This window comes from Trypanosoma cruzi, genomic scaffold (assembly GCF_000209065.1).
Source record: "Trypanosoma cruzi strain CL Brener 1047053513357 genomic scaffold, whole genome shotgun sequence".
NCBI classification, from domain to species: domain Eukaryota; phylum Euglenozoa; class Kinetoplastea; order Trypanosomatida; family Trypanosomatidae; genus Trypanosoma; species Trypanosoma cruzi.
In genome coordinates, this window is record NW_001849177.1 from 5,672 (window position 1) to 23,016 (window position 17,345).

The 17,345-nt window shown below is 59.2% G+C and overlaps 2 protein-coding genes and 2 pseudogenes across 2 annotated transcripts, besides 5 other annotated features; all 4 read right to left on the reverse strand.

Annotated features, from left to right (window-relative positions):
• Window positions 1-14,523: part of a sequence feature (areas not merged during assembly with more than two copies in the genome that could not be assigned to a particular haplotype) that runs on past the window's edge.
• Window positions 492-10,724, reverse strand: Tc00.1047053509369.40 (annotated as a pseudogene).
• Window positions 5,808-5,858: a microsatellite.
• Window positions 13,587-14,918, reverse strand: Tc00.1047053509369.50 (surface protease GP63, putative; the record flags this gene model as incomplete). The annotated part of the gene is made up of 1 exon (XM_807068.1): window positions 13,587-14,918. One exon carries the CDS (start codon window positions 14,916-14,918, stop codon window positions 13,587-13,589), a length of 1,332 nt encoding a protein of 443 aa, XP_812161.1.
• Window positions 14,524-15,622: a sequence feature (haploid, Esmeraldo-like haplotype).
• On the reverse strand, window positions 15,326-15,700 carry Tc00.1047053509369.65 (uncharacterized protein; the record flags this gene model as incomplete). Its single annotated transcript, XM_807069.1, has 1 exon — window positions 15,326-15,700. The coding sequence occupies one exon, from the start codon at window positions 15,698-15,700 to the stop codon at window positions 15,326-15,328; it is 375 nt and encodes a 124-aa protein (XP_812162.1).
• Window positions 15,623-17,345: part of a sequence feature (areas not merged during assembly with more than two copies in the genome that could not be assigned to a particular haplotype) that runs on past the window's edge.
• On the reverse strand, window positions 16,744-17,133 carry Tc00.1047053509369.81 (annotated as a pseudogene).
• Window positions 17,343-17,345: part of a mobile genetic element that runs on past the window's edge.

Sequence of the window (17,345 nt, forward strand, 5' to 3'; positions counted from 1 at the left end):
GACACCAGCCCCCATATTGGGTGCTGCAGCAAAGAGCGTAAAACACACGCACACATCCGTTACGCATCCGCCCCGGGCTGGCGTGATACCCCGATAATCCGCTGTCATCGAAAATCGATAAAATAAAATAAGAACACCAAATCAATCGCCCAATCAATCTATGAATAATGGAAAGAGAAAATATCCGCCAGACGCATCCACTTTATGCCGCATCTGCGAGGTGCTTTGCGTCTTCTCGCCGCGTAACAGTACTGTTGAATGGTGGAGCCTTTCCACCCACAAAAAAAAAAAAAAACCTGCGCCAAATTTTTCGTCAAGTGGAGCATCTTCACCTGTCCAAAGTGGCATAATTAATTCTGCAGCTCGCACCCGATACACGGTCGAACAGGCTCAAGGCGTCTGAGCGGGTGTCACCGGCCATGAGCTGCAACAACACCGCAGGTGGTCGGTACGACGACGCAACGGTGGTGCCTATGGCGTACGACGATGACGTCACGTCCTGGGGCTTCTGCGCGTCCTCGTCGCCATCCTCGCCATCGCGCAGCAGCGCCTCCAGCCCACCACGACGCGGCTCACGCAGCTCCTGCCAGCGGCGGTCCTCCACGTACCACACAACGACGCTGTACACAGTGATCGCAAGCAACACAGCGGTAAGCAGCAGCATGATCGCCGCGTACGCCCTCGCACCGCCGTCGCTCGGCGCAAGATGGTTGGCCGCGCTGACTAGGCACAGCGCCGCAAGCAGCACAAAGCCTGCAGCATGCATCGCCGTCAGGAAGGCCGAGCGCATCATGTTCGTGAAGGCAACCACGCCCGCGCCCGCAAGCAGCACAGCCGCCATGCAGAAGTACTGGACGTGGCAGCCTCCCACGGGCGGGTGCACAGCAGCAATCATGCCCACCACACACAGCGCCGACAGCTGGAACACGCACCAGTACACGTAACTGCCCCTCATGTTCGTCAGCATGCCGCCGTACATCCGCTGCTGCACCGCGGGGTGCCAATACCCGACGGGGTACAGCAGGCGCTCGTGCAGCGGCTTCCTCGAAAACTGCCAGTACTTCGTGAAGCTCGCGCCCACGTGGCGGGCAATCAAGTAGCACACGCCAGCAGGGAACGCCACTCCGTACAGCACGCCAACGACACCAACCACGCGGTGCTGAACGCGAGCGTCGGGTATCGCCAGTGCGAGCACGGAGCCGAAGAAGATGCCGAGGTGCATCGCGTGCGCCACAACGTACGTCAGGCTCGGGAAGCGCATCGCAGCCCACGCACTCGCCGCGTCCACGCCGCGCCACCGCTGGAAGGCCGCCGTCACACCGCAGTGCACGCACCCGAACAAAGCGGCGAGCAGCGCGTTGCCCACCACCATCCACAGCGGGTCAAGGGCAGCAAACACCGACAGGAAGTACGGCAACGCAACGGTGCTCGCACGCTCCTGCGCCGAGGCACATGACATCCTCGCGAACACGCCGAGCGCCTGCATCTCCAGAATGGAGCCCAGCCCGCCGGTCACCACCACGGCAACAGCCGCCGCACCCGCAACAACGCCGGTGATCGCCGAGAGGGCGCTGGCAGCAACGGGCAGCGTGTTCGACCTGATCGTGAAGGACCCAAGCAGCACACCCTTGCAGCCGCCAGACACCGCCGCAGCGTCGCAGCGAATGAATATCGTCTCGTCGGCAGCAATGAAGTAACCGCGGTGCACGGGCACAGCCAGCTCCAGGACGGTGGACGGATTCGTCGCGTTGCGCACCCACGTCGCGTTGCTCAGCATCGCTCCCCACGGACCGCCAAACCCGCTCGGCTGCGCCGTCGACACCGGCACGAGGCTCAGGTGCGTGCCGAGCTGCGGGTCACGTGCCCACCGAAACGGCGGCGGCAGCGCCACCATCAGCCGTGTCGGGACGGCGCTCCCACCGCCGCGAATGTCGCTCTGCGTCAGGCTCCCACCAGCCGCCGTCGTCGTCACGGCAAGCGTCGGGCACGCCACGTCGCTCCACCACAGCGTGCTGCTCACCGACGTCGTCGGGGTCCGCATGGGCGGCAGCGCCACCGTCTCCGTCACCTGCAGGGTCTCCGTCGGCCCGTACTGCGTCAGACTGTAGTGCGTCGTGCTCAGGCTCGGCGTCGGCGTCCACGTTGGCGTCAGGCTGCGCGTCTCCGTCAGCGTCGCCGTGTGGCTCTGCGGCGGCATGCCGGGCGTGCGGTTGCACCCGTCCACGTGCGGCAGGTACACCGGCAGGCAGTCGCGCCCGTACCCGCCCTCAGCACAGCGGCAGCGGCACGACCCCGACATCGCCCTCGTCGCAGCTGCAAAGCAGCTCACGTCGGCGTCGCACACACCACACGCCACGGGGCGGAATTCCCCGATGATGCCGGCAGACCTGTAGTCCATCGGCTGCAGCGCCTGCCCGTTGAGCGTCAGGCACCCCACGACGAACTTCCCGCCGGCGCCCCCGAGCGCAACGGTGCCGTCCATCACGACGGACCCACTGCCAGCGTTCCCGTGGAGCGTCAGCGTGCTCTGCACGAGTTCCACACTGCGCGGGTACGACGGCACCGAAAAGAGCCTGCCGCTGATGCTGTTGCCGCGCACCGACAGCCACGACCCGGATGCAAACGACGCCGTCTCCCGCAGCTCCAGCAGCGCGCCATCGGTCAGCACACCGGCGTTGTCGTTCACTACGACGGCGGACGCGTTGGCCACCACACCGCTGTCGAACACCAGCCCATGCGCGGCGTACACCTGGCTCCCCGACACGCGCAGCACAGCGCCCTCCGATGCCACCACGCGCGCACTCGCGTACAACGCATATTCGCCACCGAACACAGCCGCGTCCAGCGCGACACCGCCACCGACAAGCTCCAGCACAGCGCCGTCCACCACCACCGTCCGCCCACCAGTCATCACGGTCACGAGGGCCACGCCAGACACAACCAGCACGGACCGCACGAGCCGCAGGCCCGACAGCACCAGCACCGGTGCGTACGGCGAGGACCGCGAGCCGGGAAGATACACAAGCGGCGTCGACCTCGCGGCAACCAGCAGGGAGTCCGTCACCGTCAGCACGGACCCCGCGGGAAACGTGCCAGTCAATACAAGCGCACCGTTCAGCGCCTCCACATCGCACACCGACAGCTCCACCGGACCGCTCTCGTCGCTCCCCGCCGCACCCGCAACGCGCAACGCTCCACCGCCCATCACGTATAGCACGGCACCGTTCAGCAGCGACACGTTCTGCACAACAATCCGCACGCCCTCTCGCGCCATCCACGGCACGTAGAGCACCGGACTCACGCCGTCCAGCACAACGTGGCGCAGCGTCACCTCACTCGCACCGACAGGCACAACAAACACCGACTGCACCGTCACGCCCTCGCGGACGAACACACTCGACGCAGTGCCCACAGCGGGCGGCAGTGCGGGAGCACCCACAGGCACGCACGCCTCGCCGTACCCGCCGCTGCCGCACGCACAAGCACACACCGTTCCTCATGCTCGCAGACGCCGTCCCGGGCGCGTAGCAGTGCGTGTCCCTGTCGCAGGCGTCGCACCCAGCAACGTCGATGCTCCCAGCGTCGCCAAAACCAGCCGCTGCGTACTCCTCCGCCGTCGACAGGACACGTCCACCAGCGTCGTTGCACGCAACCCTCAAATGCGCCCCAGCCGCAAGCGACACGCTCACCGACAGCATCCGCGGCAGCAGCACTCGGTTGCGCACAAAGCTCAGCGTGCTCCCAGCAGCGGTCACGGCGCCAGCGGCGTAGAGCATCTCCCTCGAGACGCCGTCGTGCACGTTGCCCTTCATCAGCAGCATCGATCCGCCAGCCAGGCTCACCGTCGAATAAAACGCCACCGCGTAGTCCTCCGTCGACAAGAATTCGCTCCGCACAAGCGCCACAGCGGAGCCTGACACGCTCACAGCCCCACGCGCAGACACCGCGTGCTTGCACAGCAGGAAGTCGCTGTCAACAAAAGCCACCACGGAGCCGCCGCTGGCCGCAACACCGCCCTCCACCGACACGCACAGCCCCAGCGCCGTCTGCACCGACAGCCCGTCCACGTACAGCGCACCGCGCGACGACAGCGCCACGCCGCCAAACACCAAAACGCCGACAGCCTCACGGAACACAGCCGCCACGTGCGTGCGCGCAATGGTCAGCACACTCCCAGTCAGATTCACCTTGTGCACCACGAGGCACGCGGAGGCGTCGCCAAGGCCGTAGTCGCCGCGGTACGCAACACGCGCCTCTGCAATCAGCACCGAGTCCACCACAGTGACGCGCGAGCCCGGCGGAAATCGGTTCGCCACCAGCACGCCACCGCCGGAGCGCGACTCAAGCCCGCTGATCAACACATCGGCGCGCTCGCCAGCAGGCGGTTCGGACCGCCACCCAACAACGTACAGGCTCGCTCCGTCCACAAACGTGCAGTTTGCCAGCGTCACGTTGCGCACGCTCCCCGAAATCGACTCCACGTCCACCACGACGTCCGCCGCAAAGGTCACGCCAACGTAGCACACCACCGACGTCCCGAGACCGGCGCTCACCTCCACACCCACACGCACGTCCCGCACGCACAAGTCGGCGCCGTCGGTGCTCGATGGCTCGGGGACAGCAACGGGCAGGCACGCATCGCCGTGGCCGCCCTCCGCACACGTGCAGGCGCAGCCATCACTCGAGACCGTCGTCGTGTACGCGGGGAAGCACGACGCCGCGGGGGTGCATGGATCGCCGCAGGTCAGGATGGTGGCATTGTACACGGACGGGATGGCGGACTTCGCTTCCTCCTCGCCATTCACAGTGTTGCACGCAGCCACAATCGCTCCGTTTGTGAGATCGCTGGAACTTTTGGGTATCCGCAGTACTGTCAGCGTGCCCGTGCTGGATAAAAATTGGTTGCCAGACACAGACATCGTGGAGCCGCGGAGATTCACCGTAGGGTTAATAAAGAGGAAAGCTTCCGATGGGGATTCACGGCAGAGGTTGCCGCTCAGCTGCAGCCAGGAGTGGTAGTAGATGTTGAAGGGGTGACTTGAATAAAACACAATCGAGCTTCCCTGCATGTCGTTGCCCTGAAACACAACCGCTGACCGAGACTCCACACGTAAGGCGGACAAAAAATACATGAAGTACCGCACCGGCCTCGACACAAGATTGCCTCGGATCACCACGGCAGAGTTGTTCAGCAGAATCAGTGATGAGGATTGGCTAGACCCTTCAAGATATATCAGCGTACTGTTACCGCCATCCATATGAAACGTGTTGCCCACCACCGCAAACACGGATTGCCACGACACCCTCAGCGCAGATACAACAATGTGAATGGCGCTTGACGATGCCGTCACGGTCTGAAACACATTGCCGCTCAGCACCACCGCGGAGTCATTGCTGATCGCCAGTCCATTCATCGCAACACACGACAGCCTCCTGAGGCACAAACCCAACAGAGGGATCAGCCTCGTGACCGTGAAGCGGTTCCCGCTGATCGTGATGTTCGTGTGCGGTGGAAACACACCCTCCGGACTGAGCAGCGCGTCAATAAATGTGTTGCCGGCGACGACGATGTTCAGCGACCCCACAGCGGCGTGCGCGTTGCCCAACAGCACCAGCACGGCGCCGTCCCTCCACGTGCATCCATCGAACGTGACATTCACCACGTCGCCCGTCATCGCCCCTATCAGCACCGTCAGGCTCATGCCACTCCCGCTGAACGTCACGTTGCGGTAGCACAGCCACGACAGCCCGCTGCCCACTGCCTGCGCCACCTCGGGGTACACCATGTCGCTGATGCACTCACCAACCGGCGGTGGTGGCGGTGTGGGCGGCACTGGCGGCGGCGGCGGCGGCGGCGGACCAGCAGGCACAGGCGCCGGGACGCACACATCGCCGTGCCCTCCAGCAGCGCACTGGCACTTGCAGTCGCTGACAGCCGTCGTCAGCGGTGCAAAGCAGTCGCCGTCCTTCGTGCACTCCCCGCACGCAGCAACCGTCGTCACGTTGGTGATGCCGTGGAGCTCCAGTTCTGCCGCCGTCGTCACCTTCCGTCCCGCGATCGTCAGGCACCCGGCAACGAACTGGTAGCCGGCGTCAGACTGCAATAGCAGGGGTCCCAACAGCCCCGTCGAGCCCATCTTGCAGCCCGTCAGCGTCACCACACTGCTGCCGTCAATGCTCACAAAAGCGGACTCAGTGTCGTAGAACATTGCACCCACTCCCACGTCGTTGTCGCGCCAATCCAGCCAGCTTGACTGCTCAACAGTCCACAACTTGTTGGCGTAAATGGCGTAGGACACGGAGCCGCTGTTCCCCACCACGCGCAACACGCTGTGATTCGACACGCTGAATTCTTGGTGCTGGTACAGGAGGCTTGTCCCGGAGGACATCATGTTGTTGAGCAGTGCAAAAACAGAGTGATCGCGGACACTGAGCCTGTACACGTAGAACAGGTGTGTGTATCCATCAAAGCTGCAGTAACGCGCGTACAGCGAGCTGCCACCCACCAGCGTCAGAGTCCCAACCGAGTACAAACCAAACCCACCGTACCTCATTGCATGCGCATTGACGTTGCTGATCGACAGCGAGGACGCAGCCAACACGACGTTCCTCAGTAACAATACGCTCAGCGTTCTGCTCGTAGTGTCCGGTATGTCGACGACAGATAACTGCACCGCATCAACCTCCGTGACGGCGATGTCGCAGTGCTGTGGAAGAGCAAGTGCAAACACAACTACAGAGGACCGCATTACGGTCTGGCTCACGCGGATCAGGACGCCGGCTGACTCGGCCGCCTCAGCACCCCCAACAAACTGTAGCACAGCCCCGTAAAGGAATGTGCACCCAGTGAGCGTGATGTTGATGGGGAGATGCAGCGGCATACTGTTGAGGGAGAACTTCAGTGCAGCACCCACGCCGCTGAATGTGACACCTAAGAAGCAGTGGTGCGTCTTCCACATGTTCAGCGTGAGGCTCGTCAGCGTCTGGTTCACCACGCAGCTCGTGTCACCGTCGACGGCTCTCTCCGCCACGGGCGGCACAAACGTGTCGGGCACCTCGAAGGGAAGACACGACGCGCCATGCCATCCGTCCTTGCAGCCGCACGAGCACGAGCTGCGGTCCACCGACTCCGTCCCGGTCAGGTAGCACGCCGCATCGTCGTTGCATGTGCCGCACCCAAACACCACCACGCCCTCCGGAAACACATCGTCGTACGACACCTCCTTCCCTTCCTCGTGCAGGTTGCACCCCACCACAAATCGCGCGGGCGACGCCAAAATCGTGTTCGGTGGAAGAAGTTTGGCAAAGACTGCACTTCCTTCCACCTGACGGTTGTGTGCAAGCACCACGGTGGTGCCGCTGCCCGACAGCTTAATTTTCTGCTGGGGATGCGATATAATTAATACCGAGGCCGCACTCACGTTGTTGCCCTCCACACGCCACTGCGCTCCACCCTGAAGGATGAGAGAGTTCGATAAATACACCAGCGCGGGATCAAAAAAATATTTCTTGCCAATGAACGTGCAGTCCGCCACTCGCAGCAGCCCCGCGGTGCTCACAGTGGCCATCTTCACAAACCAAACGCCTACGACCGCTCTCATCGCGTTGTTCTCCACGTCAAAGTAGCCGCCGTTCTTCACGTCAACAGCATGAACGCAAATGGCTAATTCTGCACCATTATTTCCCGCTGTCCTCAGTACATTTCCCTTCACAATGATCCCGCCACCATCAACAACAACAACAACGGGAAAATGAAGTGCGTACCTATTCCCCTCAATGCGGTTGTCAAGCAGCAGCAGCGTCGAGGTCGCATCGAAAGAAAATTCCGGAAAGGCAATGGCGTAGCTCCACGTCGTCACAAGCGTACTGCCCGCCACCAGTATCTGGGAGCTCGCCCCAAAATCACCCTTAAACTCCAACGCTCCAGAATCCAACATCGAGGATGTCACGTTCACGTGCACTCGCGCACCACTCCCCCTGATCGACAGGCCCATGAGGACGCACTGCAGCAGCGTGATGTTAAGTGTCTGCTGTGGCGCGTCAAAATGCAACAGATCCAGCAAAATCGTAGCGGTGAAGGTCACGTTGACAAAGCACAGACCACGCACACCGGGATCAGGATAGTCCACGGAGCTGATGCTGCCACCGTGCACGCAGCGGACCTCCGTGTCATTCGCATCGGGGAGCGGGAGCGGCCCAAGACCGTCCGGAACCGCAGCTGGCAGACACGTGTCACCGTAGCCGCCAGCAGCGCACACACACTCACAGCCGCTGATGCTGCTCGTCCTCGCTGCAAAGCACACAGCGTCCACAGTGCACGCACCACAGTCCAGCACCGTCACAGGCGTCCCAATATTAAGCTTTTCTTTGTAATTCGTCACAGGGGAGCCTTTTGCCTCGTTGCACATGCCGTAGATGGTCGGGCGCGAGTCGGATGGCGGTGACCACTTGCTTGTCATGCGTATGATGGTCGACGAGTACGAGCCGTACGTGAGTTTGTTGTCAATTATCGACCACACACTCTGATCGCGGAACGCCAAGCTGTTCTCCTTGTCCACGTACACAACGTAGGCGGTGCGGAACTCGTTGTTGCGGTGCACCAGCCAGCTGCCGTCAGTCACGGTCAGCGTGTTTGCCATGAGCATGGCAAATCCAAGACGGAAATTGCTGGACACAATCTGCAGTACGCTGCCGCCATCCACCACAACGTCCTTGAAAACACACGCACTTTCGTGGAATTTACTACTCGGCGCACTCCACGAGCTGTTCTGTATGGAGAACACAGAGCCGCCGCCAACACGCAGGTCCGACACAAGGGCATACATCACGTTTGCCCGCGACACGACAGCGCAGTTGTCCATGTAGAAGACGCTGAACAGGTTCACGCCAAGGCCGCGCTCCACGAGGATCGTAGCGCACGAGGCACCGCCACACACCAGCGTCGACCGCGTCATGACAAACCGCGTCGACAGAAGCCGGACGCCGTCCAGAACAAGCGCGGGGCCGTACCGATATCCCGTAAGGCCAGGAGTTATCGACACGTACTGCGACCCGCCAACCGTCGCGCGCAGGGTCGAGTTCGCCAGCAGCACACTCGAGTGCAGCGGCATCGCGCCATGCAGTACAATCGTGCCCTCCACCGACGTCACATTCGTCATGTTGACGAGGGCGTGGGGCATCGGACGCGCCGTGCTATCGCTGAGGCCACCAATCCGCAGCCGCGCGCCGCCCGCAAGCACGCAGTGTCGCAGTGTCACGTTCAGCGCGTCAGCGAACACGTCCATCAAGCGTAGGTCCACCGTCACAGTGATCGGCCCGCTGAACACCACCGAGTCGAAGCACGCCGTCGCACGCCGGCCGTCAGCCGTCACCGACTCCGTCAGCGTCACGCCACTCACGCAGTCCTCCGCGCCGCCACCACCGCCACCGGCCCTCGCAGGCGGCACGTCGAACGGCAGGCACGCCTCGCCCACACCGCCGGCACGGCAGCCGCACACGCACTCGGTGAACGACGCCGTCAGCGCATCGAAGCACGCCAGCGCGGCCGCACAGCCGTCGCACGGCACCACGCTCACGGAGGGCAGGCCGGCCATGCGGTAGTCGCCGCTGCTCTGCAGCACACGGCCGCCGGCACGGTTGCACTGCACCGACACGACGCCGCTCGTGATCGTCGGCCCGGAGACAAGCGTCGCGCCAGTGGCGGCGCAGCGCGCAATCGACACGGCACCGCCGCTCAGCGTCACACCCGACAGCGACGCCACCGACGACGCCTCGCCCACCGCCCACACGTCGTGCATGTCCAGCCACCCGCCGGCACCGACCGTCCCACCGTCGCAGCGCACCAGCGACGACGCAACAGACCCCTCGACGCCCACGAAGCGCAGCACTGAATCAAACACCGCGAGGCGCTCGCCAAGCACAATGCCACCGCCGCTGCTCACAACCGACACGTTCGTCACGGATAACACCGAGTGGCTCCGCAGGCTGAGACGCGACGAGGACGCCACATGCATCGCGGACGCGGTCGTACCGCCCGACGCCTCCAGCAACACGCCGTCAAGCACCACCGCGCTCGACAGCAGGTCCACGCCGCCGCCAACGTACACCGCCGACCCGCCCGCGTGCGACGACCTCAGCACAGTGTTGCTCACACGCAGCTGTGTCTGCAACAGCGACGTCGCGTGCAGCACAAGCGGCGACGCCACCGCGTCCGTCAGCCCGCTCAGCTGGGAGTAGCGCATCGGCCCCGGCGTCACAATTGTCGAGTCACGGACCGTCACGTTTGTGTGTTCCGGCAGGTTGTCCAAAAACACAAGCGAGCAGTAGCTCCCGGACAGCCCGCTCACGCTCACCTCCAGGCTCCGGTCACTCGCCGCCTCGCCGCTGTAGCCCCGCACGTAGATCTGCGCACCGCCGTCGCACACGCAGTTCCTCAATTCGATGCGCAGCGCGCCGGGAAGCATCGCCGCAACGTCGAACACCACAGCCACGCCGTTCGTGATGGACACGCCGTCCATCAGCACCGTGTCCACGGCGCGGCCAACCGTGATGGCTCTGTCCACCGTGCCGCCCCGCAGTCGCAACACAACCGCATGCACCGCGGGCATACACGCAGCAGCAGCAGCCACCGCCAACGCCGCAAGCAGCGCCACACGCACAGCCGCAATGGCCCTGCGAAACACACGGTGCCGGCTGCGCGGACACGTACCCACCGCAGACCACATCCACCAACCCAATCAGGTATCAACAGGGCTCTCGTGGTGTGTCGCACTCGCCCCGTCGACCGTAACTCCTGTCTATCAAATCCTTTTCTACAGATGGCAAATCCAGAAACACAATTCCGATAGATCGTTATCCCAATACTACCAATTCTACTGCTGCAATTAATTCCTAACACCTTGAAACGATGGTTGTGCTGTTCAAACCAAAGTATCTCTAACTGCACAGTCAGAAAAGGAAGAGGCAGCAACAACAGCAAATAAACAAAGGGGCACGCAGAGAGGCATCCGTCCACAGACAGTCTCCATCACAGCACAACCACCGACACAAAGGCGCGGAGATGCAAACACTTCAGTGAAACCATCGCTCTCCCCTCATCGGCCAGCACCGCTCAAAATCGCGCCGCGGATTGGTTGTGAAGTAACAGCAATTGTTCAGTATAAACGGAACAGCATCAAAATTTCATTCTACAACTGCCCAAAATTATGTACTCCGCATCGGCTGCCAAAAAAAAAAAAGGACCACGGAAGGGTATTGCTCCACTCATCCTCCTCCTGACAAAGGCAAACCCTTCATATCCTCTCCCTCTCCACGGCCTGAGAGCCGCAAAAGGCCGTCAAGAAAAAACACGTGTGTGGATGGCCCGGATTTGCGGGCGGCTCGGCAGCCACCCACGCTCGCTCCCTCACACATCTCTTCTTCCCCCACTCGCACACACACAAGGGCGGTGTCATGGGGAAGAGAAGTCCGCCGCTCAGCGCATGCAAGAAGACACACGCAAAAGCCACGCCACCCACGTCGCACCGCAACAAAAAGCAATGCGCGCAGCACACACACAACCGCGACAAGAGGGAATAATCGAACCCAAGTACATACCGCAGCCATTTACTTCTCCCTTCCCCGACGGGTGGCGTCCTAAACTCATGGAAAGGCACGGCGCACACCATCTGCTCCCACAAAGTGCACTCAGAAGGCCGGCGCCCAGTCACCCCCGTGCCATCGCAATGGGTAGCACAAACAATCGTCGTCGTCGCGGACCATCGGTGTCTCTAGCAGAAAATAAGAAAAAGATATGAGGACATGTCAGCAGCACAGACAGCGGAAAGAAACATGAAACGGAAGCACTCAGTGGCAGTAGACACGGCAAAAACGGAAAGAAGCCGCAGGGATTTAAGAAATCAAAAAGAAAAAAAGGGTGAGAGTCCGTCATGACTCCTGGAAAACACAACCAAAAGAAAAATTGATTCGGCAGGAATTTCATGTGCCATGCAACACAAGAAGATCGGGGGTGTATGCATATTCCCTGCACAAAAAAAACAGGTAATGAAAAAAAAAGAAGTTATACTCTCCCACCAGCCCACACAACATCCCTTATATTCCATGCGGCGTCCGGCCTGCTCCTCCACTCCTCGTTTTCTGCAGTCCGCCGGACGCGCAGCAGTGACGCCGGCACCGCGAGTGGGCAACAAAAGGGAAACAAAAGTCAGAAACACGTCACTCATAACGGATTGTAGCAATCGAGCATTAAAAAAAAAAAAGAAACTAAGTATTCGAAAAAACACCAAGAAAAACTGAAAAAGTGGGAAAAATTTTTTAAGAAGGGAAAAAAAACATTAAAGAAAAGCATCAAAAACCGCAAGAAAAGCGGCATTTATTCTCCGTGAGGAGTCGCAATTCAACACTCGTTGCCTCACAAGACTGCCACAGCTCCACACAGTCCCAGAAGAAGAAGCATCGACACCCGAGACACGCACACACGCGCAGTGCTGTTAACATTCCAATCACGCAGTATCAATTTCGCGTCGTTGAGCAGGGCGAGGCGGTCCTCTTGGCTCGCGCCGCTCCCGGATTCGGAGTGGTTATTTTCTGGAACAGGAGCCTCGCTTTGTTTGGGCAGCAATCCCTCACTTCCAGCCAGAGACGCCATGCTTTCTTGTACTGGCTGCGCATCCCCATCTCCAGTGGTCTCCCTTGACTGCAGGGTTGCTGGGTTTGCTCCCTCCTCCGGCGCGGATTGTTCTTCCTCCCCCATCGAGCTTTCCACTTCCGTAGTGAAGAAATCCTCGCTGTACTTTTTCCCAAGTCCACCTGCTCCTGCAACAGCGGCCGTAGGCAAATTGTTGTTTTTTGCCAGAGGCGGCTGGAGCTGCTTCCCTCTCACTACCTGTTGGAGTGCTGGTATTGTTTCCCGCTTGGTGGTCGTGTTGCGCCACGGCAGCCTCAGCGTCTCCCTGTGGCAATGGCTTCAACTGAAAAGCAGCTGAGTCAACACCCTGTGATTCGGTGCCGCGGCCGGACACAATACTCTCTGCAACAGGGACGGGCGCCTCTGCTGAACTTTGTTTCAAGAATTCCGGGCGTACCGTCCTGCCCCACACCCTCTCTTTTGCCGTCCCACCGAGCCACGGGAAGGACACTGCCGCCGGTGGCGGATATTGTGCACAACTCCGCGTAGTTAGGGCAAATGACGCTTTCCTTATCGTAGGGTGGTGTGTCCCACGTAATCGTCGCCCCACCCGCGCATGGAGTCCAATCGACGTTACGCTTTTCGGGATCTTTCAGATGCACTTGCATGCCAAGACACTTCAGTTCCGCATGCATGGCAGCACTCAGATACGTATACCCCGGGTACCTCGCATCTGTCGTGTTGGTGGGAAGCGTGTCCAGACACCACGAAGAGAGCTTATCCCCAGGCCTCGCAGACAAATATTCTCCCTTCTTAAAAACAGCCTCAAGGTCCCTCACGTCCATCACGGGATCAATGATGGGGCAACTGTCCATTGAGTGCTTTTTTGACACTTCAATGATACTCCGCCAACACCAACCACGGGAATACCGATCCGACGCGCAGCGTTTGACACCATCGTTTATGTTGCAGAACATGTGGGAATAATTAGGTTCAGTTCGGAGCACCTCTGCTGCTGCAGCTCACAGCCCGACTTCTTGCCCCAACCCATCGGCTCCGCCATCCTCCAGTTCACCTTGAAGTAGCCCAGGTCAGCAAATGCAGCCAGCGTCAGCTCCGTGTAGTAGCCGGCACCTCCAATCGGTGCTATCAACTCATCCTTCGCGTGGCGCTGTGACCAGTGCGACTCCAGCGTACTCCCGTTCCACTCTTGATCTTCTAGCTCCACGCCATAAATGTCATCGCAGTCGTAGTGCTCCCTCGTAGCCATCGCGGCATTCGTCGAGTTCACCACCACCGACAGTGCCCTGCCACGCACACCGGTAACATTCATCACCATGCTGCGGCTGGCCATGTGCGGGTGAGCGAACCCGAGAGCATGAGCCATCAGGTGCGCGGCGATGCGGGTGGCGAGGCGTCCGTGAAATAAAACGGCTGGGGCAATTTTCATGACGCCAGCGAATGGACGGCCATCCTCCAGCGTGGCGCACGGCAGTGCCCACACGCCACCAGGCGCCGCAGCCACGTACAGCACCATGTCAGAATTGGCAACACCAGCGGAACGATGCTCATCAGGCACAGTGAACCGACTGCAAACACTGCCCGCGGCAAATGGGGGCACAACCAACGGACCCTCCAGTGGCTGGACGAGCAGACGATCCGCATGCAGTTTGACAGCAGCAGGAACAACATTGTCGATGAGGATTTTCCTCTTATTACTGGAAAGTGCATTGTCCTCACACTCGGGATAGCCTTTCAATAAATTTCTCACACGAGAATGATCTGAGCTGCAATACTTCCTGGTATTACGCGGGTCATTTGTGGACACATTGATGCGCATGGGCGCCCATCCATTCCTCCCGATGACGGTGTATGTCTGCGACGCACTTCCCGTTCCCAAAGGCACGTTTTTCATCACCACCGGCATCGATTTCGTCCTGGCGGCACGCATCGCTTTGTCAGAGGAACAGGAGTACGTCAGGCTGGCAGCAAAGAACCCGCTGGAACAACACATCAAAGTCAACATCATGAGCAGCAATGGCAGCGCTGCAGGGCACGATGAGGCGAGGAGCCACTGAAACATCGGCGTGACTGTTGGAAAGGTATTTCTTAGCTTGCTGAAGCAACAAAGACTGATTTGTTGAAAAGAAAAATGAAACGCAAACGTCACCACACAAGAAAGCAAATGATGGTTAATTAAAATACGCCCCTTCAACCACAACACAAGCAGAGATTCAAAACGCACACGTGACGGGAAGCCGAGACATGGGACGACCAGCGCACACACTCTCATTGCTCCCGTAAAGCAAAACACACACACAGGGAGAGAGAGAGAGGTCGCCCACTCAATGCAATAAAAACAAAACAGAAACAGTTACAGTGCTCCGCCCATGCAGCCAGGCAGGACGGCAGCGGTGCGTGTCGTGCAAAAGAGAGCACCAACGGGCCTGCATGGGTGTGCATGCAATATATACAATGGGCACATTATGTGTGTGCTTCGTGGGATGAGGTGAGGGCGAGAGTCCATGCAAGGGGACGCACACAGAGAGTGGGTGAAAGACGAGTGTGTGTGCGGGCGGTGCATGGCGCTCTCTCACTCACTCTCACGCGGCCACCACCGCAGCCGCAGCCGCACACACCACGAAACAGATGGAATCAGTGCGATTGCAGAACTCGCACACCGTCCTGCAAACCAGAAGTTTAAAAAGCAATAAGAAACAAGAATTCCAAAAAAAAAAAAAAAGGAAAAAAACTTAGGCTTCTTCGGGGCTCGAACCCGCGCCCCGGATGACATTGTGAGCTTGTTTGCCACTGAGCTAAAAAAAATGTGGTCGCGCGACCCATTTTCACGTAAGGTGTTAATTTCGATCTTCGAACAATCGAGCACATTTGCGTTGTCCCCTGGAAAACGAAAGCGACATGTTTAGGGTGCGCCGCCGCAGCGTGGATACCTCGATTCGTCGTCATATATCTCTCGTACGGGGCCGCAGCCGCAGCGTGAATACTTCGATTCGTCGTCATATATCTCTCGTACGGGGCCGTCGCCGCAGCGTGGATACATCGATTCGTTGTCATGTATCTCTCGTTCGGGGCGGACCGCCGCAACTTGGATAATTCGACACGTCGTCATGTATCTCTCGTCCGGGGCCACCGCCCTACTCTTTTTTATTCCTTGCGGCGGCCAACCCCGGCAGTAAGGACAAAAAACAGGATCGCGTTGTTTTTAATGCTTTTCCTGTTTGGGGGGGCGGATCTTTGTTTTCTATGATTGCCCCCCCCCCTTTTTTTGTCTATTCCAGGTTGGTTTTAGGAGGCTTGATGTGCCTGCTGGGTGATCGCCGGCTTTTTTATTGGTGATTGCGTATTTTTGGCTTACCGGTGTGCCGCTCAGCGCCATTTTGTTTTACTTCTTTTCTGCTTATTGGGGCGTGTTGTTATTCGTCACGCGTCAGCACACACCGAGCAACATGTCAAAAAACAAAACGCAGGCTTCTTCGCCCCTCGCGAGGGCCTCCGCAGCCACAATCCTGTGCGTGCGTGCATTCTCAGCGTTTTAAACACGGCATGTGTGTGCATGTGCTTGTGTGTTTGGCAGCACCTATAATTGCAGAGCAGCTGTGCGCCACAAGAGAGTCAGAAGAAAGCAACGGCAGAGAGAGGCAGATAGAACACACGCAAAAATTACTCATATCATCACACACAAACACACACACGTAGCCCGCGGAATGGGTGCTCTCAACCACAAAACAATGAAAAACAAAACAAAAAGCCGAAGCGTGGGACGACCAGCGCACACACTCTCATTGCTCCCGTAAAGCAAAACACACACACAGGGAGAGAGAGAGAGAGGTCGCCCACTCAATGCAATAAAAACAAAACAGAAACAGTTACAGTGCTCCGCCCATGCAGCCAGGCAGGACGGCAGCGGTGCGTGTCGTGCAAAAGAGAGCACCAACGGGCCTGCATGGGTGTGCATGCAATATATACAATGGGCACATTATGTGTGTGCTTCGTGGGATGAGGTGAGGGCGAGAGTCCATGCAAGGGGACACACACACACACAGAGTGAGTGAAAGACGAGTGTGTGTGCGGGCGGTGCATGGCTCTCTCTCCCACACTCTCACGCGGCCACCACAGCAGCCGCAGCCGCACATACAACAAGAAGAAGAACCAAAAGAGGGAGGTGGTGTGGGAAACCGCGGTGCCGCCGTCACTGTCGCCAGGCGTCACCGTATCGTTTGGTTGAGCGGTGACCGTTTTCACTGTTTCTGGTGCTGGTTCATTGGCTTTAGTACCGACGTTGACATTACCATCTGCGGGGTCGTCGTGGGTTCCTTTGGGATTGTGCCTTTCAGGATAGTCACCATTCTCATTCGCCATTCCCTGGAAATCACCATTGCCACTTGTAGAGATGGGTGATGATGCTGTATCTTTCGGATGGCCTGTATTTGCACCCCTTATCAAATCTGATGGGTCTCTGTCTTCATCGTATTGCTCTGCCACATCATTCTTTGAATACGGTTTAGGTGCTTCAGTGTCCGTTCCGATTCCTGAGGTTGTCGTCTTTTAATTTTTTGCGTTGAATTCTATGTGTCACCTGCTGTAGTTGGTGGACTTTGTCCCGTTGGTTGCACTGTCAATAATATTTGTCCTGTGGGTTTGCTCTCGACAGACGACACGCTGGAGGAGTCTTTGGCATGTACGTCACTTTCCCCGGTAT